Source organism: Microtus ochrogaster, chromosome 6 (genome assembly GCF_000317375.1).
Source record: "Microtus ochrogaster isolate Prairie Vole_2 chromosome 6, MicOch1.0, whole genome shotgun sequence".
Taxonomy (NCBI): Eukaryota; Metazoa; Chordata; class Mammalia; order Rodentia; family Cricetidae; genus Microtus; species Microtus ochrogaster.
This window is the reverse complement of record NC_022013.1, coordinates 72,784,816-72,807,890: the sequence shown is the minus strand read 5'-3', so window position 1 is coordinate 72,807,890 and position 23,075 is coordinate 72,784,816. Positions and strand designations below refer to the sequence as shown.

General features: G+C 46.5%; 1 protein-coding gene across 2 annotated transcripts in view; it reads left to right on the top strand.

The window, feature by feature from the left end:
- Positions 1-6,071: 6,071 nt before the first annotated feature.
- Positions 6,072-23,075, top strand: part of Tgfb2 (transforming growth factor beta 2) — an 84,514-nt gene continuing 67,510 nt past the window's right edge. The window contains exons 1-2 of one of the 2 annotated variants that reach the window (XM_026779801.1): positions 6,072-8,849; positions 22,809-22,892. In XM_026779801.1, coding sequence (XP_026635602.1) covers positions 8,504-8,849; positions 22,809-22,892 — 430 coding nt within the window. In that variant the 5' untranslated portion in view covers positions 6,072-8,503. The remainder of the gene's footprint in view (positions 8,850-22,808; positions 22,893-23,075) is intronic. The other variant, XM_005348842.3, reaches the window with a different exon arrangement.

Sequence of the window (23,075 nt, the reverse complement as noted above, 5' to 3'; positions counted from 1 at the left end):
AGAAAGATAGTATAAACAGGGCTTGCTACTTTCCAGTTCCAAGACAGCCCTCCAGGCGTCTTTAAATGTCGCCTGTGGGGAAAGGATACCTACTGGGCTAGCCGCTACCAATGTCTTAGAGTAAACTAGGTTCTAGAGAACAGAGCGTGTTGTAAGTCAGTGGTCTTGTGTGACACGAACATGCAGGACAGTGTGAGAGAGACACACTCAGATACCAAGAGATGCTGTTCCCCCTGCCAGTGGCAGCCTTGAGTTCTGTCGCCCCCAGTGTGCGTTTTGGTCATTGAGGTCAGTTTATTGCACAGTGTGTTGCTGGAGAAGCCATTATGTGCCTTGCGTGAGCATGTCTGATAATTAAAAGTTTATATTTTGATTATCTGGGAGATGCCTTGGACTGTTGGCTTTTGCCTAACACAGTGTCTGGCAGTTTTTGTAATGTGTTATAAAGAAGATTTTAGCTTAGGATGTTAGCATCTAGCCCATCACAGCTGACTCGAGCGCAATTGAGGATGTCCCGCTGTTGACCAAGGACTTTTTTGTTGTTTATTTTGAAGCAGGGTTTCTTGTAGCCCAGGCTAGTCTCAACAGGAGGATGACTTTGAAATTTTGACCCTCCTGCCTCTGTCTCTTGAGTGCTACAATGACCAGCACAACCTTCTTGCCCTCCTCCAGGCGTCAAACCTAGGGCTTCCAAATGCTAAACAAGCGTTAGTCCAACTGAGCCGCATCCCCAGCCCCTGACCCAGGGATGTTTTCTAAAATGCCACACTTTAAAAACTGAAATTTGTATTTTATGTGCAGTAATACAAAAATATCATCGAATTGAAAGGATTAAGAGTGCTGTTTTTAAAAGGGATTTATACTAGACAAGTAATATGATTTCATATCAAGCGATGTAGTTAGCTGTGAGGAAAATATTAAGTAGATTGAGAACTTAATATTGGAACTTGTAAAATACCACTACTGTCCCCCAGGTGGCAGAGTTTCTGCTGTCATGGAATCCTCTGATGGAATTTCTTTCCCCCACAATTTGAGGAGTTGCTTTCTACATGAGAGTAACTGGCATTGATTAAATTGTTACAGCTGGCCAGACTGACCCTAGAACAGTGTGTTCACTAATGAGCCTACTCAACATGAAAGCCTAGGACAGAGATTTCTCCAAGGAGCAAATAAAGCTGGTCATCTGTAAGGTCCTTTCCGAGTCACTGAGGCTTGGGTCACCATGACATACTGTTTGATTTCTTCCTTTAGTTGATGGAGAGCTTGTCAGTTTTTAGGAATGGTAAAGATGCCTTTGTTTTTAAAAGACATACAGACCATAAATTGTAGAAATATTGACCACAAAACATTTTTACATGTTTAGCTCTTTCAGGTACATGATGTTAACTTTCCAGAAGTCCCCGGTTTGTGGGAACAACGGCTTTTAGTAAAGAGGAAAGGTCGACCTGGAAAGTTAGTATTATGTGAATTGAGCACGTGGAGGGCAGAGAGTAACTTAGAGGAGCTGCTTCTTTCCTTGCACTGTGTGGTCCCGGGGACTGAGCTCAGGTCGTAGGTCTGGTGGCAGATGTGTTCCCTCCTGAGCCAGCCCACCAGCCCCACTACTGTACTTTCTGTCTTCTGTACCGGCCTCATTGGGAAGGCACAGCCCTTGTTTCTCACTTCTAGGATTATCTATTGTTCATTTTCCAAAGAGTTTTTATGGTTACACTGAGTTCATAAGATGCCTGCTAACCCCCATCTTCCTTATGTTATTAGTGGTGGAGGATGTGAGTGTGTTAAGGTCAGGGGACAATGTGGACAACATCGTAGAATCTGTCCTTTCCACCTTTGCATGAGTTTTGGGGACTAAACTCAGGTCACCAGCATCTAGAGCCAGCTCCTTTGTCCGCTGAAGCATTTTGCTGGCCTCCTCATCTGTATTAATTATCCATTTTTTTTTCTCACGTAGGAGATCAGTTGCCTACAGCCCCACACTTCTTGGAGACTTTGCCTTAGTGATGCTGTAGTTTGATATGAATTGCTAAAATTGTAGAGCAAATATTTTCGAAATGGAACATTGAAATGATGTTGAGAATCCACTGTTTATGCAAAGACAAGGCCTGGGGACATGGAGTGTAACCGGAAAAGGTGAAAGCCAGAGCCATTCCTACAGATGGGTGTTTGAGAGTGTCTTCCTGCTCATGGACATCTGGAACAGCCTTGTGACACCCTGCCTCCTTGCGCCGATGCATTTACAGATTGCATCCTCTTCCCAGAATGCTTGAGTTTGTATGATAAATATGTGATTAATTTCATTAATTAGAACTTCATTGTCTGCAAGTTCTTGAACTTTCTTTTCTGAGTTGAAGCAATCACTGAGTTGTGGTCAGGACTCTGAGAGCCATCTATCTAGCTATGCTTCCACAAATACTTATTAACATATACTTTTACTTCTTAAAACACTCATTTACCAGTTTTTCCACCAGTCATAAAAGCCACAAAGAGGTTTTCTTTTTATGCAATTACTGCTGTCCTATGCTTTCTGCTTTATTTTCATGTTTTTAAATTGCAGAGTGAGGCAGTAGAATGGCAGAGTTGCTTGAAATATTGTCTGGTGATTTTGCTAGTAGAATTGTACATATTTGGAATTTCACAGTCTGAAGCTCCCTGAGGTGAAGGATGACAAATTCATCTGCAACTTACGCATCTTGAAAATGCTTCCATGTGGGCTCTGTGGAGATGGCTCAGTCAGTAAAGTTCTTGCCTTGCAAGCAAGAGGACCTAAGTTTGATCCCCTTAAGCCCACATTAAAAAAAAAAATAGTCCTTCATGGTAGATGTGTTTATAATCTGAGTTCTGCGGATGTGAAGGCAGGAGGATCCCTGGGGCTCACTGGCCAGTCAGCCTAGCCTACTGTACAGTGAGTTCAAGGCCGGTCACGTACCCAGTCTCCAGAAAGGGTAGGTGGAGCCTAGGGGATGACACCAGAGGCTGTCCTCTGACTTCAACACACAAGCCCCCAGTATGCATATGTACATGTGTGTGCGTGTGTGCACGCGCACACACACACACAAACACAATCAAGAACACTCCCATTTGCATTCTACCAGATGAACTTATGATAACCCTAACCCTATTCTCTGCCATGTGCCTTCTTTCATTTTAATTTCTGTCTGGCCCCAATAGTTGGCTCATCTTCCACAGTGCCTTGGCTCTGTCTAGTGTCTCTATGGAGCACACAGGTGGTATATACTAGAAGCAGGAGTGGGAATTCTGCTGCTGACTCTGTGATGTGGAAGGGTGCCCGCAGCTCCCACTACAACCCTGCATCTCGGGATTAGTATTGTGCGCTTACACCACTTGCTAAATGCTGTCTTAGTGGATGGATTTCACCAGAGTCAAGAAACTAGAGGCATAGTTAAATGTTAGAGAAGGCTGGAGAGGAGACAGCCCCAGCTACCCGGTACCTGCACTCTTGATGAGCTATCTCCAGGCTGGTCGATGACAGTGGCCTGGATCATGAGCATTGGCAGCACAGACTGATGAGTTCTTTAAGGCTGCCTGGGCTCTTCCCTTCTTTGTTTTTACCTCTTAAACCTAGCCATTTCTCCTTCCACTACAGGTCTCTTTAAGGCCTCTTCGTGTTTCTTGTCATTGGCTCATCAGTTCTTACTGAGATCAACTTATAGGTGCTAGATAAAATAGCAATAGATTATTGGTATCCCCCCCAACCCCCCCCCCCTCTCTTTCTCTGTGCAGGCCAAGGGTTGGTGTCAGATGTCTTCTATGATCCCCCCCCCCACTCTCCATTTTATTTTTTAATCTAGGGTTGTTCACTGCACCTGAAACTCACTGGTACAGTCTCAGCTGGCCAGCAAGCCCCAGGAAGCCTCCTGTCTTGTCTTCCCATGATGATGCTACACATGCACCCTGCAGTATGCAGCTTTTATGTCGGTGCTGGGAATCCAGCTAAAGTCCTGAAGTTTGTAAGGACTTTACTGACTGAGCCTCTTGACTCCTTTTATTATTTTTTGTTTCTACAGAAAACTCGTTAGGCCACAGTTAAACTTGTTTATTAAGAGGTACGTAGATCCTGAGGGGGAGGGGACTAATACAGATCAAGCATTGTTTTTAAATTGTGGAATCAAAGATTAACTCATAGAGCGGTAAAATGGCTGCGGGGGTAAAGGCATGGTGACCTGAGTTCCATTCCCAGAATCCAAATGGTAGAAAGAAAATAACACAGTAGGAGAGTTATGTTTTGACCTTCACAGGTGTGCCATGCATGCACACACATAAATAACTGTAAAGATAAAAGTTACAGGTAACAATGGAAAAGGATTATTCTTACACTTATTGTCAAAATTTGATAATTTTTAAAAAATGTTTTGCAACTTCATATAACCCCCCCCCCCACTGCCTGTTTTTGTTTTCTAATGCTAGAAGGCATTGGGAAAGCTTTCAGAATAATTTTTTCCTCTTGTTTTGGTGAGAAGAGCCCCCAGGTCGGACTGTTGCTATGAAACGAGAGACAGACTCCAGGACAGGCACAAGCAGCTCTGTTTTGTAGGCACTCCACATGACTGACATGAATAACAGACCCATTAGTGAGTAGTCAGGGCTGCGGCTTGAAACAGCTGCTTCCTCACCCCTCAACCTCTGCCTAGAAGCCAAACCTTTAATGTCGAATGCCTAACTGAACTCTGATATAAGTTAGTATTCCATCAAAAGTGTGATTTTAGCTGTTTAGTCTACAATTACAGAAAGGCAAATGCCATAAAACAAGGTGTGTGTGTGTGTGTGTGTGTGTGTGTGTGTGTGTGTGTGTGTGTCCATGTAGCAGATTCATACGACTCCTTCCCTGACCCATTCTTTGCTTCTTCCTGATGAAGAATGGAGACCGTAGATGTGCCTGACAGTGACCCATGGCTGTCCTGGACACAGGCTAAGACAAGGCAGCTAAAGTCTAACGAGCAGACACCAGGCTCCGTCTTCGTTGTTAACACTCTCTAAGCCTCGTATAACGACTTCCCCTTATAGTCTTGTGCATGTGTCCCATTCCCACAGGCCTGAAATGAGCAGAGCCTCTGAATAATTCAGGTTCACAAGCCACGGTGACAGGAACATGTGGTCCTTTTGAGCACCGAGGGAGTCACAATGCTATACACAGTGTGCTCTTACCAGACAGCCCATGGAGCCCTGAGTACACACCAGCCTTAATAGATGTGGCTTTGTTTTCTGTGTGTGGGGATACAGAGGCCTTAGAGCTGCTAAGACGGTATTCATTTGTGGTGACCAGCGCAGCTCTTGAGAACTGTTCTGCCGTGAGGCAGAAAGGGTTCCTTTTCTGCTGCTGACTTGGGTCACTATGCTTGACCTGCCCAGAAGATGTCTGTCACCTCCTGGGCTTTGGGGGGATGTAAGGAGCCTCTTAGGAAGAGGTCCCGTCTCAGGCCTAGGGGAGCTAGAGCTGTAATTGCTCAGCCAACTGCCATGGACAAGAGTGTGGGTATTGATGGTAGAGGGTTCATGTCTCTGTGAATAGGTACATACATGTTAACACAGGCACTTGCTGCTGCTCTGCCCGTGCCCTTATCCGCATCCACTCATCTGAAGATGCTCCCACACCTGCTCCCCTGGTCAGGGTCAGCATGCGGTGAGATGCTCTCTGGCTTCAGGGGAGGCCCTCCCTAGGTGCTCAGCAGATTATCTTGGCATCACCCCCCAACAAACCACTGCATTCCGAAGTGCCATTGGCCCTAGGTAGCTCTAGCTCCCACACCCCAAACCACTGCATTCCAAAATGACATTGGCCCTCGGTACCTCTGTAGCCCTAGCTCTCACTCCTGTCTTCACAGGATGGCTCCCACTGATGAAACCATCAGCCACACAGAAGCCCTTGATCGGGTCAGCTTCAGTTTACAGGGTCATAGATGGCTGTCTAACCCCGACAAACTGTTTGCATCTGAAGCTGATTTTGAAGAAAGAAGGCTGCCAATGATGGTGGTTTTTATGTAGTTTTCGGGATCATTTAGGTGCATATCGGAACAATCCATTCATTCCAGGGTTTTACAGGGTCAGTGGAGTAGTGGAATTTCGCGCTCAAGGTGGGTGGGCAGGTGGTAAGAGAGGAACTTCTCCCCAGGATTCTTAGAACATAGTCGGTGACGGTGGGAATCTTGGTTCTGTAAGAGGGCAGTAGGCTATTCTGCATCACTCACTGACTGGACCTCGGAATCCCTGTTTGTCAGTCCTTCAGGGACTGGTGTTTCTTTGAATTGCTTAGTGAGAGAGAACTCGGGCAACCTGGCAACGGGCCTTCCCTGCAATGTCTAGCCCACCACTTCCTGTTCTCTGCCATAACAGATGTCACTTCCTCTGGCCTCTGTCTCCTTGTCTGAGGAATATAAATAATGCTCTTCATTGTTGTATTAATGTATGTCAACTATCATTACTATTTCTCCAGTTCCCTCTATTAATAATGTAGCCCCTCTCACACACATCTCCTGCATACATCCCTAAAGGCTTGGGTTGTTTTGAACTAGGAAATGACTGAACCAGGAAATGATACAGAGATCTTGACTTTGGGGGAATGATCAACAGTTTCCAGTTTAAATTATCTGTCTAGTCAGTGTGGCCACAGAGTCATTGCTAAAATTGAAATGTTGACTTTGACTAAAGGTGAAAAGAAGGAACAGTGGCAAGAACGATTCCGGTCTCAGTCTAGTTTGGACAGGTTGGTGTAGAAAACGTCAGGCTAGGAGCACTATGTAACAGTAGACATCAAACATTGAAAATCCAGGTCTCCCAGGTGTGTGCTGTGGGCAGAATGAAGACGGTAGATAATGCCCGTCTAGGAAGAAAGGAGAAAGCCATACAAGAAGCGAGTTCCCGCGAAGGTGATGATCCCCTTATTCAGAGCAGTGAAACAGAGCAAGCTTTGGGTGGCATAGGTGCATCTGCCTTCTGCTAGTTCACAGACAAACAAGGCTAGGATGTAAACAGACTTATAAAAATCAGGGAGGCTGCGAATGAATGAGCCCCACCGTGGAGAAACGAGGTGCTTAGCTGCCTGCCCCTCCACAGACAGTCCTCGGTGATCGTGGTGACTGCTGCAGATCTCCCTTGCCAGTCGCCCTCCTCCACGGGTCGTCCCCTTTTCCACACCCCCTCAACGGTCGAGTGCTCGTGGTCTTAGTAACAGAGGACTTCTGACTGTAATCCTAGCGCGTCACTTTGTTGAAGGCAAACACGTGGTTTGGGGAGCACTTATAAATCTCTGCTCAGGGCAGGATCGTGATGTTATCTGCTGGCAGCAGAAGGTTTGCTGGGAGCGGAGCTGCCGAAGCTGCCAGCCGGAGAGCCAGAGCGAGAGAGTGAGAGGGAGCTCTGAGCCTTAGGGCAGGCGGCAGGGATGAGGAGCAGAAGCCTTAGGGTTTAAGGAACCGCCGTTCTGGAGCAACCAGGCTGCAGAGAGGAATAGGTATCAGCAGAGGTCTATTTTAGGGTCGCAAGTACGGTCTTACCCTAACCGAGAAAGTGCAAGCTTGCGGGGAGCCAGGAGAGGCTGGGGAAAGGGTGCGAGTCCCCGAGGCGTCCCGCAGCCAAGGCGCCCAGGAGGCGGTGTTGTTCCACAGTGGGTGAAGGAGGTGACCGATCTCTGTCGCCCTGTGGCCGCCTGGAGCAAGAGGAAGAGGATCTGCAGGACGGAGCTGGAGGCTAACCCCCTTTGCAGGCATCAGCGGCGGCTGCAACGTGGAGCGACCCAGCCGGGTGTAGGCCACAGCGCGGCCGCAGGAGCAGGATCGTCACTGCCTGCTACGGCCTCGGCGGATCTCCGGGGCAGACAGTACCCCCACCGAGTCCCCCAGAGAGCGGCGCCGGGGCGCATCTGCCTCCCCGCGGCTCGCCAGGCTCGCCCTCGCCGCGCGCACACGCACGCGCGCGCACATTCACACGCACACTCATCCACACACGTGTGGAAGGCAGGGCCGAGCCGCTCGGTCTTTGAACATCTCAGTTAGAGCCCGGAGCAGCCCCGGCCGCCGCTCTGCGCTCCCTGCGGCCCTGAGCGCCTCCTGCCAGCCCCCGGACCTTCTGGACTCTTCCCTTTTGGCCTAAGGATCCGAGTTCAGATCCGCCACTCCGCACCCGAGCCTGACACACTGAACTCCATTTCTTCCTTTTAAGTTTATTTCTACTTCAGAGCCACTCACCCCCTCCCTTCCAGGGGAAAAAACAAACCTTTCTTACTCCTTAAAGCCCCCTCCCCTTGAGCATCGCATATTAATATCTCCACGTTGGGAACGGGCTGCATTTTCTTTTTTAAAAGGAATTCCAGCCAGAGACCTTTTTCTATTGGGCATTGACTTTCGATTGCTTTGCAAAAGTTTCGCGTTAAAAAACAAAACAAAACAAAACACAAAACGTTACCTGATCCGCTCTGAGAATTATTGGTTTCTTTTTATATTTTTTCTTACTTTAAACAACAACAGCAGAAACGTTTCCACCTTTTAAAAACATGCACTACTGTGTGCTGAGAACCTTTTTGCTCCTGCATCTGGTCCCGGTAGCGCTCAGCCTGTCTACCTGCAGCACCCTCGACATGGACCAGTTTATGCGCAAGAGGATCGAGGCCATCCGCGGGCAGATTCTGAGCAAGCTGAAGCTCACCAGCCCCCCGGAAGACTATCCTGAGCCGGACGAGGTCCCCCCGGAGGTGATTTCCATATACAACAGCACCAGGGACTTACTGCAGGAAAAGGCAAGCCGGAGGGCAGCCGCCTGCGAGCGCGAGCGGAGCGACGAAGAGTACTACGCCAAGGAGGTTTATAAAATCGACATGCCTTCCCACTTCCCCTCCGAAAGTAAGTACAGTTTCCATGGTTTTCTCCTTTTCCATCCCCGAGTCTAAGGTTGGCCCAGAGCTCCACAGACCCCACAGCAGCCCCAGGCGTTCGCCCTTTCCTTTCCAGGTCCCCAGGTCCCAGTTGTTCCCTTTCCTTTCTGTCCTTCGCTCCTTCCACCTCCTTTCCTGTTGTAGGATAGAGATCCGCAGGTTTGCAACTTCACCTTAACGTTTTATTTTACTTTTTTCTCTCTATAATCCCTTTCCCCCAAATGCCCCAGTCCTTTTTTTTTAAAGGCGTTTGGATTTCTCCCTAGTCTCTGGTCCACAAACTAGGGAGTCAGCTCCCTTCTGTCAAAAGGAAAGCGCTTTCCCTATGACTTTAGGCTAGGGGGATCCTAATAGACTTGTTTTCTTTGCTGGGTTGGCGTGGGATGGGGGGTGGGGGTGTCCTCCAACCGGAGCACAAAGAGTTAAAAAAAAGTGCCTCCAAACTAGCTTTCCCAAAGGTACCCCCTTTCCATACTGACATATTTGGGGGTTCCCCAAGTCTTTGCTATTGTTTCTCACTGCCCTAAGAATGTCAGCATCACCAACACCAAACGCGCGCGCGGAGTGTTGGTGGGGGGGGGCACCGAAAACCCCTTAAGTCCTCGATCTTCTGTTGCTGTCTGTAGGTGTTTTCACACCCCTCCCCTGGCAAAACCGTGTAGCCAAGTCCCCTTCTGACCTCACGTGGAGAGCAGAAAGGATAAAAAATACCGTTCTAACTGGTCTGAAGTAGCTTTCACTTCCCGGTCTGTTTTTCTAGCTAGCCCTCACTAGGCTGAGAGCAGGTCGTTTTTCTTAGGGGCTTCTCCGGTATCTTTTTCAACCTGAACTCGTCTGCTCCAGCACTTTCTTAAGCAGGGGGGGGACTCTTTTGCATTCTGAAATCGAATCTAGGAAAGACAGCTGATTTTTAAAAAAATATTATTTTTTATCCTGTTTCCCTGCGATCAGTATCCTCAAAACAGCTGGCATACAGTAGCAATGATTTATTGTGGAACTCTGGGGGGAAGGGAAGAAGTACTGTTAATGTGTTTTTTATTTCAGAGTTCTTTAAAACAGGGAGGGGGGAGATTGCGATCTCAGCAGCGACAGTATTGAGCGGTTATCTGAGAGGGCTAAACACCAGGAAGAAACCCTAAGAGAAAAAATAAAAACTTCACCATAGGCTGTGTTCCAAGTCCCGTCATAAACTTTTCATTGGCCGGCCCTCTCTCCTCCCCTTTTCATGCCCTATATCCTCGCTGGCTGCCTCTCTGAAGCCTCGGTGGCTTGCCTAAATAGATAATGCAGCCATCTTGGTAATCTTATCCCAGAAGTTAGAATTGCAGGGTGGTGCTTTTCTCTTCTAATATTTATTTTTAGTTTGACGAGCCATGGCTCTTCAACTTGCCTTGTCTTGTAGTTGGTGTCCTCAGAGTATCTACCCATGTGTCTACCACCCTCTCTCTGGTCACTTTTCTTATCCTGGAGCGTTTCTTGTTCTTTCATGGCGTAACCGACCTAGGGAACCCTGCCCGGCAGGATGATTTTATTATCATAATTATGGTCCTAACCCACTACAGTGGTGACACTTACACTCCGCCCTGGCCCTGTTTTTCCCCCTTGGGAAGTAAGGCTTTTATTTGGGGTGGAGCCACAGCCAGGCTAGGGAAGAGAGTTCATTGTAATTAGTCCAGAACCACTGAGGCTGCGCGAAAGGTTGAGTCAGTTAGCTTTCTCCTGCATGTGTGTGCTGATTCTACCAATGTTTGGGCTGATAGTCAGGGATGTTATATGGGGGCCGAATAGCTCCTCCTTCAGTGTTTACATGCAAACACTCAGATTAGCTGCCAGGATGTTTGCCAAGACCGCATTGCGTAGGTGTGGGAGGACTTGCCAAGCAAGCACTTAAGTCTGATGGATGAAGGTGAGCCAAGACAGGACAACCCAGGACCACGGTCATGGGCATATTAGAAACATCCCTGGTTTATCAGGAAGATTCGAGAGCATCATCTAAGATTAATGTGTGGATTCTCATCTTTATCCCATCCCTGAACCTCCAAATAAATGAAAACCTAAAAACTGCATACGCGCGCACACACACACACACACCCACACTATATATATATACACACATGTGCTATCATATTTTCACAGAAAAAAATAGAGATTTAAGAAACCTGTGTTCAGTGTAGACACTTAGAAGTGGAATGTCATATTAATAGTAGATTCAACACAACTGTGCAGGCACTGTGGATAATTTTATAGAAAGTAGGTTAACCGACTTTCCAGGGCTGAAAAGTCCTGGGATATAGTGAGAGCTTCCAAAAAGAAGGAAAGAAAGAAAGAGAAAGAAAGAAAGAAAGAAAGAAAGAAAGAAAGAAAGAAAATCATTCCGCTGTATTTTTAAAGAAAAGCAAACTGAAAGTGTAGCCACGGGCAGAGAGGCTCCCATGCCAGCTTTCCCTCTTTCCCTCCTCAGCACTTTCTGCCCAGCTTGGGACTGGGCTCTCGCTGTGGTGCCCGAAAGGAGGGCGTGTGCCTGCTGTGCCGTGCAGTGAGTCTGAAGAGGGTCACAAGTACACAGAGGAAGGCATGGGAAAGATCACTGCTTCTTCTTCCTTTTCCTTTCCCCCACCATCTTATTAGTGTTCAGGGAGTGACTTCAACTCAAGTATTACAAATATGCCCTAATTGTACTTGGTGACTATATATCACCACAGATGGTTGATAGCCCTTCGCGGGACATTTTATAAAGTTCAAACTCAATATTTTTAGCAATGTGGAGATTTAAAAGTGAAAATATAAGAGATATTGTATATGCCCTCAGGCATACTTTGTCTTAAATATTATCCTTGGCCAAGTGTGCTGTATAAATAAAGTAGATATTAATAGAACTGGCCAGATGCCAAGCTCCTAGTATGAATTTTAGCCAAGAATGTATTTATGGGGTATAAATAATACTATGTCAACATTTAAAGAAGGGATCTGATTAGTTTTGCATTTCTTCATATTGATCTTTTCACATTCTGTTAGTTTAAGACTCAGAGTGGAGCTGTGTTGGAGTTTACTGATAGCTTGCCCAGCAGTAGTTAGTGGATGTCAAACACTTTGACTATTCCCTTTGAAGTTCAAGGTACAGCTATTCAGAAGATGCTGTGCAGGGCTTTCGAAATTCTGAAAAAGTGACTCTATTATGTCTAAGAAGAATCTAAATTGATATTAAACCCCATGGAGACGTGGTGGGGAAAGAGGAAGTCATTTTCTTTTTTTTTTTTTTTTTGTCTAATTTTATTTGTTGGTTGGTTGGTTTTAAGTTTGAGGCTTTTTTATGGCAAGGAAGCAATTCCTGAGCTATATCCCAAGCTCTGTTTTGTTAATATGGGTCTCATGATATAGCTCACGCTGGCTTTAAACTTGTCATATAGTCTAGGATATCCTCAAACTCATGACTCTCTGGCCTCATGGTCCCCAGAGCTGAAACTACAGGAGTTCACCACGTGCTTGGCTTCTCCTCTCTACTTTCTTCTCAAGAAAGCAGGCCCATGTTATGGGTCTAACTGTGGCAGCTTTGGTCCTGCCCTTTCCTCTGCCTACTCCACAAGCTTCTGCTGTGGCAACGTCTGAAAATAGCTTTCTTCCTCCGGAGGTGGGGTGCTGCTGCTGGTCTTCCATCCTATCATAATGAAGAGGGCAGCCTTATCATATACCAGAGAATTATCCAGCTTCCCATGGTGGGAAGCCACTACTCCCTGGTGGTTAGCTTGGGTACTGTTTTAAAAGCAATAGCAAAAATAGAATATCTTTACGATCAAAAGATATTAAAATAAAATCATCAAATAGAGAATTATCAGAATAGAGTATGGATTAGGCTATTTTGTATGGCATATACTGTATGACTATAATATTGAAACTCATATATGAGAGACAATGAAGTTTCCCATTCACTGACCTTCAGCAACAGGGTTGGGTCTCTTGTTTACTAGGAACGACAGTCAATATCAGACATATTCCGGTCAGCACATAAGGAAAAAGAATAGAGGAATTATCTTGGATTTTTCAGTCTGTGTTAATGAAGAGTGGAATCTGTAACCTGGGCAAGCCAAGGAAGTAGGTAGCCATGTTGGCTTATATCTCTTAGTGGATGGAAGTGTATAGCCTGGAAATATCACAGTTAGATAGATAGCCTTTGTAATTCTTTCACAGGAAGGCTAAACATTTAATACTAAACAATTCTCCTTTTCTGGTAGCCCAGTAATTTTCCAGGCGAAATTGTGGGATGTAGAATGACTACCAATGACGTCATGGTTTTGAGAAACATGACTAGGTATTCAAATTATGAGTCTGTCTTTCAGTGTACAGATTGCTGGTCTACTGGGCCAACTGCCCAACGAAGGGGAACATTAGCAGTAGCTTTGCTTTGAAATGTGTTCTTATCGTCTCTCCTGAAAGACTCTCTGTGTATGTTTGTATATGAATTATGTGTCAGAGAGAGGAAGGGGGGTTGGAGAATAAAGACTGGCTTGGACCTCTTGGCTTCCATAATGTCATTAATGCACAGCAGACCAGACTTTAATTCCCGCTTTTTATTGCATTGTGGCCAACACTCCTTCTAAAGCCTGCCTGTGGTTACACTTGAGTTCCTCTGCATTCCCCTCCTTCAAGAGCGGACTAGGTGAGAGAAGCCTCAAATTAAAACACGGTTAATAGCTGAAACAGGTAGGTAGTTTTTGCTGCCCCATGAGGCCGTTGCCTCTCCTGAGTAGACCTCCATGTTTTAAAGGCTAGGGAGTTCCCCAAGATTAAAGAGCTGGTGTTGTCCACTTAACCACACCTCTAGGTCTCCACAGCGCCCCCCGTGGTCAAGGTGAGGAGGTGCAGGTGTTGAAAGTTTGCATCTTGGAAAGATGCTGATGTAACCTCCTCAGGCACCTTCCGTGTGAAGATATGAAAGAATGACAGACGGTTTTTCCTAGAGGAAATGGAGATGTGAAAAAGGGGGTAGTGACTCACTGCTGAACCCACATCAAATCTGGGTTAGAATCAAGGAGGTCAGTGACTCCGGGGCCTTTGCCCAGAGATTACAACACACTCCAGGCTGCAGTTTTAGAAGGTTCGGGAAAGCAGGGCGGAGGCGCCTGGGAGAAGAGTGCAATGATAAGTTTCTGGCCCAGGTCGTTCTCCCTTGTTCCTGCCATGTCCTTCACAAGCCCCCAAGTGAGGTGGGCAGCAAGCAGATTCCTACCCGGAGCAGCCCTTTCCGCGTCTTCTCGCTTTTCCGGTCTGTCCTTCAGCCTCAGCAAGGAACCCACTTGGCAGTTTCCCGGCAGCCTGACGAAATGTGGCTTTGGCTGAGATAAACAGATGTTTCTGTTGTCATTTTTAAAAGCATCTGGTGTGCCTGTGTTCTGCTCTTTAATGTATTTTAAACAGAGATAGTAGTTAACCCAGAAATTCATTGTTCTCTGGGTATTTTATTTTACATTTAATAACATGTTAGGGATTCTGGGACGGGCTTGTTTAGACCAAAAGGTTTTACTTCCGCCCTTTGTTTAGAAGAAACTCTAGAGCTGCCTCGGGTGGGTGGTTGTTTCTTTTCTAACCTCTGATAGCCAGAAGTGGGTGTTTGACCCGACTGTCTCACCGCCATGCCTCCTGTGTTGGCTGGATGACCCAGACTCTACATCAAGCCCTCCTTGACTCCTGGCTCCCAATCCAAATTGCCCCTTGCCCTTCAAGGTGATGGGTATCCCTACCTAGTACCCTGCTGTGTTTTTGAGGTTTGGCAGACCTCATTTCCCCACTGAGCCACCTGCTTCATTCAGCAGATTACAGAGGTTTGGGTGTGAAGGGGCCCTAGGCAGGTTCTGCATTTAGTAGGCCTTTGCAAGCCGGTCATTATTCATTGACTTTAAAAGGTACCACGGCATTACCCACCACTAGAAGGGGAAGATGACTCCTGTTCATTCTAGTGCTTGACTGGTTAGCATGGATCTCAGAGGTATTCAGATGTGACGCCCCGGGGACCACTTCTGCTGTCTTGGGATGTCTTGGCATACATACCCACATCATTCTGTAGAAGTTTCACCCAGTGAATCCAGTTCCCTTGTTCACTGTGGCTGTTTCTCAGGCTGCCTTTAGGCCTCAGCTCTTTTAAGCAGTAAGCATTCTAGACCAGAGGTCAGCTCTGCTTTCTTCCTATTCAGCCTGTCCCCTGACCAAATCTATGCCTGAACACTAGGTTCTGTCAACCTTTTCCTTTTGCCCTTTATCCAGACATTTTCATGTCTCCGGGACCTGTTTATGTTGTTTCTACTGAGTGAACTGTCTTGAACTATTTTTGAAGATTCTTGTAGACTTAAGAAAATGGCTCCTCTGTAAGAGACCATCTCTGGTTTTTCTGAATACATGTAATTGGCTCCTCTGCACCCCAAGATCTTGGCCCTGCTGTTAATTTCTTATTTCTGCCTCCTTTCACTATTTTGCTTAGTTGGGTTTGAGATGCCCTGAATCCTCTCTGTTCTTACAGAACCTAGCACGTTGTCCTTGCTCGGTAAATGTTCAATGAGTGAACATTACCTCTTGAGTAAGACCAAGCCTCCAAAATGACCTGCGCCAGGAAACCTAGAGGTAAACCTGTTCCCCTTAAACATCAGGGATTAAAGGACTCAGTGTCTCTGTACTGAGGCAGCACAAGTTCCTTTCCTGGTTCTGCATTTTTAGGGAATTATACTGACGTGGACAAGAAGAAACTGAACCTTTACCGGGCACTTCTGTGTGCCAGGCCTGGCTTTAAATATTTACACGGGCCTCATTTCATCTTCGTAAGTCACTGAAGTTGACCCTAGCATTTCCATTTTGACAACTGAGGATCCAGATATTAGTATATCAGTAATATGTTCTATACATAAAGGTTTTGCTCACTGATGATAATAACTGCCCTAACACCATTACTTTTCTTGTTTGTTTGGTAAATATAGGGTCTTAACCTGCAGGCCAGACCTTGGAATATGCAATCCGGGCTACCTTGAACTCTTTATCTTACTGCTTATCCATATCAGTAGGACTAAAGCCGAGGCTTTGATGGCTAGATCCAGCCCATTCCTTAGCTTTCCAGCCTCATGGCTGAGGTACCGGCTGTAGCCATTTTTATTGCCACAACTCTATGGCATTTCAATGTCCTTGCCAGCAAACAAGCTAGGAATTATAGTCATGTGCCACCATGAGTAGCTTAGTATGGCTTTTCTTGACCTGACATCACTGGTCAGTCCATTTGAGGATGACTCTGTCCTGTGGAGAATTAGAAAAGCAAATATATCTCTGAAGATTACACAAAATTGGAAGGTTTTTTTTTTCCTTCAACATGTTCAACTTTTATCTGTGCACTTGGTTGATAGTAAAGTTATGATTTATCAAGTCCTTGGTTTGGACCTGTACTGCAACCCCTCCCAAACACTTTATGATGCTTGCAGGGAATAAATTGATTTGGGAAGGCAAAATGAGTCTGAGTTTTAGAGCTAGACAGACCCAGTAAGTAGAAGCAAGAGAATACTTGGAAGGACATTGCAGCGAGAAGAAAGGGAAGTGGGGCTGTAAAAATGGGGTCATATCTTGACTTACAATGTGTCCTTCCTGGTATAGGCTTTCAGAGCTGTGACACTGACACCAAAGTCTGGCTTTGCTGTTACTCGGCACACTTCTTCTGAAGCCTGGGCCTCAGTTTCTCAGTGTGTAAGCATGAAGAAAACAACAGCTGTTCCTAGGGTTGTGAAGCGTGGGTGTGATGGGGACAGCTTCCACAACTGCTTCACCTTAGGGCCAGGTCTCACCTCCTCACAGCAGCCTGTGTTGTGCTTTCCTGTCCCTTTAAGGGACAAGCCACGCCCACTCCCATTACCTCTGACCTGCCCATCGCCATCTTGGGCCCTTCCTTTTCTGCTTCCTTAACATGAGTGCTTTCTATTATAAGGAAGACCTGGGAATGTTATGGTTTTGGTCCCTTTAAGAGACAAGCCACACCCATTCCCCTCCCCATCCGCTGAGGCAGGCTGATCTTCAGCTTCTGGCCTGAACTCGCGCTCTTTTCCATCTTCCTCTAGGAGAGGCAACTTCGCTTCTGCCTCTCCACTTCTCTGCTTCCCCCCTTCTCTGTCTCTTTCTCCTCTTCTCTCTCTCTCTCTCTCTCTCTCTCTCTCTCTCTCTCTCCCTCTCTCTCTGCCCCCCCTTCACCCTTCCTCCTCCATAACTCCCTGAATAAACATTCAACCTCACCCTGCATGTAGTGTCTATCCATGTTTCTGTCTTCTGCCTGCCCGCCATGTGTCTCCCTGCCTGGAACCAGCCATTGCTCAGGGACCAGCAGCCGACTCTGCCTGGGGCCCACTGCCTTCTGCCACATGGCCCGCCACCACTGCTCTGGGACCAGCAGCCATTTCTGCCTGGGACTGGCTGCTCCCAGGGCCCGCTGCCTGCCACCATGTGGCCCGCCACCACCATTTGGGACCTACAGCATTTCTGCTGCCTACTGCCACCGGGGATCCTGCAGCATTTTTAAAAAAGAATAACAGCCTGTCCCAACTCCCCCAGTGAGCAGGAAGCCAGCCATTTGGAGAGAGTGAGGAGTCTGGTCAGACAGTGTTGGTCAAGCAGGGTAGATGCACTTTCACCAGAGACCACCTCTGGCCTAGCCCTGAATGGTCAGGTACAACTACAGCCAGTGAAGGAGCTTAGAGAGTGAAAGTCTCAAAGAGGAAGCTGGCTGAGAGGGCCGGAAGGGACTTCTCAGGAGTCCTCCCAGATGATCTGAGGAGGAAAAGGAACCACACCAGTCCTGCACGTACTCTGAGCCCTCTGGTCTTGGCTAATGGTGTACTGTATGGTGTTCCTCAGTGGATCTGTACCCTGGATTTCTTAGGACAATCTAGGAACACTGCTCACTGGTGCCAGAACACTGCTATTCAGGAGGAAACTGACTGAGTTTAGGTCTTTTAAAAAGAGGAGAGAGTTTCATAGAGCCGAGCAAACCCTGTCCCGTGGACTGTTACCATCCCTTCGTCCTCTCAAGCAGCACTTGGATTCGTTAGGCCTGATAAGTTAGAAATGTTTGGCTTAGATTTTTCTTTAGCCACAATGACTTGAGAAACCAAAGGCAGATGGAAAATACTCCGTGGATGTTGTGAAGCCCAAGCCGTCTGAAAATAGTTTGAATGCGTTTCCAACCCTCGGCAGGCAGCTGTTCTCCTTCACTCTAGCGGGCTCCCTGCATCTCCGTTCCCAGGGAGAGTGTCTCCTCTGTTGCCTCAGGCCTTCCTGGCTCTTTCCACTCTGGTAATTAGGAGTCAGGTTCTTCCTGCGGAGGAGACTCCACATATCTGAAGGCACAGTCATGGAGTAGCTATGTGAGAACTGCTCTCTGGTGATGTTACTTTCAGGAAATTCTGCAGGATCTTTCCAATCTCATGAAAGAAAAAAGAAAAAAAAATGCCACGACTTGGATCCTGGCTCTGTTCATGTGGCTTTCCCTATCTTGCCCACAGCACATTGACAAACACCACGTATGTCTGCCTCAACAAGCTAGTTCACAGATCACCATCCATTCATAACCTCGGGCTGCCATAGGAACCCTCATTCCTTCATTCTTGTGAACAAGAATGCTCCGTTTGGCTCCACGATACGAGCTGATATGACCATAGGACTGGCGAGCTCTGCAGTCCTTCCGCCGAAAGCAGCAACAGCAGAGCCATCAGGTGGTTTTCCTTGGTGGATTTTTAACAGCACAGGGATGTAGTTCTTATTGCCAAAGTGTCAGTGGGAATATTCTGGGAAATGCAATCTAATCTTTAAGCTTTGGGCTGGTTTCATTGTTGGTAATGTCAGTGCTTCTTAGATCAAGTTTATCACCGATTACTCTGCACCAGATGTGGTAGGACTTTGCCCTTTCTCCATTTGGGGAAATTCTTTTTTTAGGGGGCTCTTCATAGTTCATCCTCCAGTTCAATCTCATTTTCCCTTCTGCTGTGACATCTTCATGGTCGTACTGAAACTGTTCCTACTTGATTTATAACGGAGTTCTGTAATTGAGCAACTAACTAGCTAAGAAAATCCTGAAAAGTGTCGACGGTGTACTCTGACCCTAGGCCAGGAAAAAAGAGTAGTCTCAGATAAAGGCTGTTTCTCTGTAGAGGAGAAGGACTTATTGAAGAAACCATCCCTGGGATGTCTCTCTGTTAGTCTAGCTTTCCACATCTGAGTTCATCCCTTGGCATTTGAAGCTCTGGAAGTTGAGAATAGGGACAGAGGATGCTACCAAACTCCTGCCTGGTCCCAAAGTGGTGGGGCAGCACAAAAGCTGAGTTATAGCCTGCGTTCCCGGCACTGAGACAGCAGGTACCACATTTAGAGATGACTGTGAACCCCCTGGGTTAGTTGTTCCTTGTTTATATCTGAGACATCTTGAAGCATGAAAACAAAACAAACCACCACAACAGCAGACCTTGCTGATTTGAGCAGAGTCAGCTCTTCTGCCTCTTCATCGAGTTATTAAATGTGTTAGCTGAAGTCACTAGGCGGGCCTAAGGGAACTGTGCCCTGAACGTCACTTTTCTTCCATGGAAACCCGTGCTTTCTGTTTCTGTGGGCTACAGTGGTGGGCACAGTCTGTCTCGGAGGGGGGCATAGTCCAGAAGAATCCATCCCACTGTCAGAAAATATCACAGTAATGAAACAGTGTATGGAGCCAGCTCTGTTTTCACAAGTGTTCACGGCGCAGAAAGAGGGCCTTGAGTGAAGCCCCTGGTGTGTAGAACATTCTCAGAGCAGTTGAAAGTCGTAGTAGTTCAGTATTATGAGGAAATGGTAGCACCCGGTTGTATAATTATTCTTATTGAAAGAGATGTACTGTGGGTGTCTATATGGAGAGTATGGGAGGATTTTTTTTTTCAGGAGCTAATTTGACATGAAGTTTATTGAGACTTTGAAAAAGATATATTTATTTTATGTGTATGAGCATGCCTGCATGTACATGTGTGTACCATGTGTATGCAGTGACCTTGGAGGCCAGAGGAGCATATAGGATTCTTTGCAACTGAAGTTACAAACCGTTTTGTGCCATTACATAGGTCGGATCCTCTGCAAGAGTAGCCAGTGCTCTTAACTACCAAGCCATCCCTTTGACCCTGATTGAGAGTTTTAAATGCCATTAATTACACTCAACAAATTGCACACAGTATTCCTGGATGGTTTGTAAACTAGGTGCCCTTGGCCTCTTTGCCCAGATAAGGGTTTCTGGGATCTCTTTGACAGCTGTGGGTGATAATCAGGAGGGGTGTGACAAAGGCTTTGTAATTTGCATTCATAATCAGCATCAGAGGGGACTCTTGGGCATAGTCAAATTTAAAAACTACCAGTCTGACTCTTTGCCACTTAGAACCAAGAAAGGCCTTTTGCTAAACCCCAAGGTCCTTCAAGATTAAGCAACCAGCTAGAATAAAGAAAAAAGTATCCTTTTGTAAGTTGTGGATTCATTGTCATGCTTTCTGTCCTACCAGTCTTAGAGTAAAACAGCACCCAGGACTCCCATCATTTACAGCACAGTTTTTAGTTACTTTGTAAAGTATCTGGGGAAACACTGTCTCCATCTTACAGTCTGCGTAACTCGCAATCTTCTTTCCCAGTTTGTGAGCATCCAGATCCTCTGAACAGTTTCCTCTCTGAATGTGTCTGGATTTCCCTGTCTTTCTTATCTCACAAAGTGTCACAGATAACCAGAGCTTCAGTCACCTGAAAACAAAAACCTGTGCATCCGCCTCACCACTTACACAATCGTGTGTAAGTTGTCTGTTGGCTGCTTAAACAGTGAGGACTTCTTTCTGTGACCCGAGAAGTCCCTGTTGTCCCCGTCATCGCCCCACACAGTTTGTGATCTTACTCTCTGTGGTGTCAGCTCCCACCAGAGATCCCTTTCCTGTGGCCCTGCTTAAAAACCAAACAACAGGCAAAGGCAACAGAACAGGACAGAAAGAAAAGGAAAAAGGAAGGATATTGATATTTCAGCTCCTAGTCGAGCAGAGGCAAACCAAAGGTGCATACTTAAGGATTCAAGGGCAGCACTTCCTTCCCTCCCTCCGTTCTCACCTGTGTCCCTGAGGTCTGGATGACTGTGGGCAGGGTCAGCCATCTGAATTCAATGAGCAGAATGACTGGTATCTCTGCTGTATCAGAGCTTGTACTGGCCTGAAGAAGGTGCTGTTTCCCAGGGAAAGGCCTTAGGTTTCCCCCCAAGAAATGCATAGGGCCATCACACAGAGGAACACGTGCTGCTGAGCCAGCAGCTCCCTCTGCATCTCTGCCCGCCTCTGATTATATTCCTTGAGATTTTTATTTAGGATAACTTTCAGCACGGCTCTCTGAAGGTCAGATATGAAAGAGAAAACTTGCTAATCTTGTGACAAACAGTTTATCCTCAGGGTGAGGGATCCCCTCTCCCTATCAGACTGTGGAGAAACTCTAAAAGTAAACAGCGCAGTTGCTTCCTGGGGGGAACATATGGGCGCAGATGTTGGCTCGAGGCAGCATATGGTAGCAGCATGTGCGGTGACAGGGCCATCACTAACCTTCACCTTCCCTGCCACACTGGCCACACAGGGCCCCATTTCAGAACCAAAGAGTGTTCTGGCTTGAAAATCTGATCCACACGTGCGTGAGCATGTGTCACTGGGGTCTTGCTAGTGGGGTGGACTTTGGAGACGGTCAGTTATATAGAGCATAGGAACAGCTGTCCCTGTCTAAAATGGCATGTGTGGAGGAGTCCAGGAAGCCTTTGTCTTATTAAAAGAAGGTTCCAGTCCATTCTGAAGGGCCTTGGCTACCTGTAGAAGATACACCCATACAAGCTCGCAGGCGGAAGGCACACAGATTCTAAACCAATATGAAGCACTGGAGAACCTGTGTTCTTGCCTGACCTGGATGTAGGCACAGCTTCTGTCACCAGCAAACCAGATAACTGGAAGGCATGTGTCACTCAAATGCCTTGTATTTGCTAGGCTTTTAAATCTACCATCTTTTTTGGGAGGTGGGGGCTAACATGTTTGTCTTGTACATACAAAAATATGGGTAAGTTTGTGGAAAAAAATCAATGGATTTTAATCCCCATCTTCTCATGCAAAAAAACCTGTTGGAGAGAAGAAAGCTGTTTCTTCTAACACACAGCAATGTTTTCTCCTCCCTTTGATATACAAACGTACATGTGTGTTTTTTTTGTTTTTGTTTTTCAGTGTATTTTCTTTCTCTGAGAATAAGGCAGCAACCTTTAAATCCAGTTGCTGTCCGTTAAATATAAAAGCCTGGGGGTGTCTGAATAGCCCAGCTCCAAGGAAGACATGTTTAATTTCTTTCACAATGTGCTAACTTTGAAATTGCAGGCCATAGCTCTAAATCAACAGGCCTTTGGATTTCTGACCCAAATGTGAAAGGGTTTTGATATGTGGGTGAAAAATGAGGACAGGTGGTTTTTAAGAACAGCGAAACCTAGGCTGGCCAAACAAAAACTCAAGCTTTGTTCTTAACAATAGACTCTTTTGTCCAACGGGGTCAAGACCTCTCTTATTCATCTTTACTATAATTCAAGGTATTACTTTTCCCCAGTTCAGTATAAATTGTAAATTGTTTTTTTTTTTTTTATTAAAGCATGCCAAAGGGACAGTTGCCTCGAGCAATGCGGGCTGCTGGGTACAGCATAGCAGGAGATCAGGGACTAGAAATCAGGGTGGGAGCCAAGAGTTTTGAGGGTTTATTGTCCTGCCCTGGTTATCAGATGTCTGCTTGAGGGATGGGGTGGGGGGGGATGGTAAGACTAGCCAGCAAGTCCCTTTCCTACTTGGAATCTTAGTGTAGTTCTGGGCTGGGCATGTCTTCAGTAAAATAGCTAATACCTGCTTTTTAAAACCCCTAGCTGTCTGCCCAGTTGTTACAACACCCTCTGGCTCAGTGGGCAGCTTTTGCTCCAGACAGTCCCAGGTGCTCTGTGGGTACCTTGGTGAGTATACTCATCCACTTTCTTCCTCCTTTGGCGTGGCGATACCGAGTCTTTTGTGTCTGTCTCCAGCGGGGAACTGGTCAGAGGCCAGCCAGGACTTTGATAGACAGCTTGTAGGTGAGCAGTCCCCAAAGTGCCTGGGATTTTCTAGTCGGTTTCCAGAGAGCTGATGACTAGCCCGGA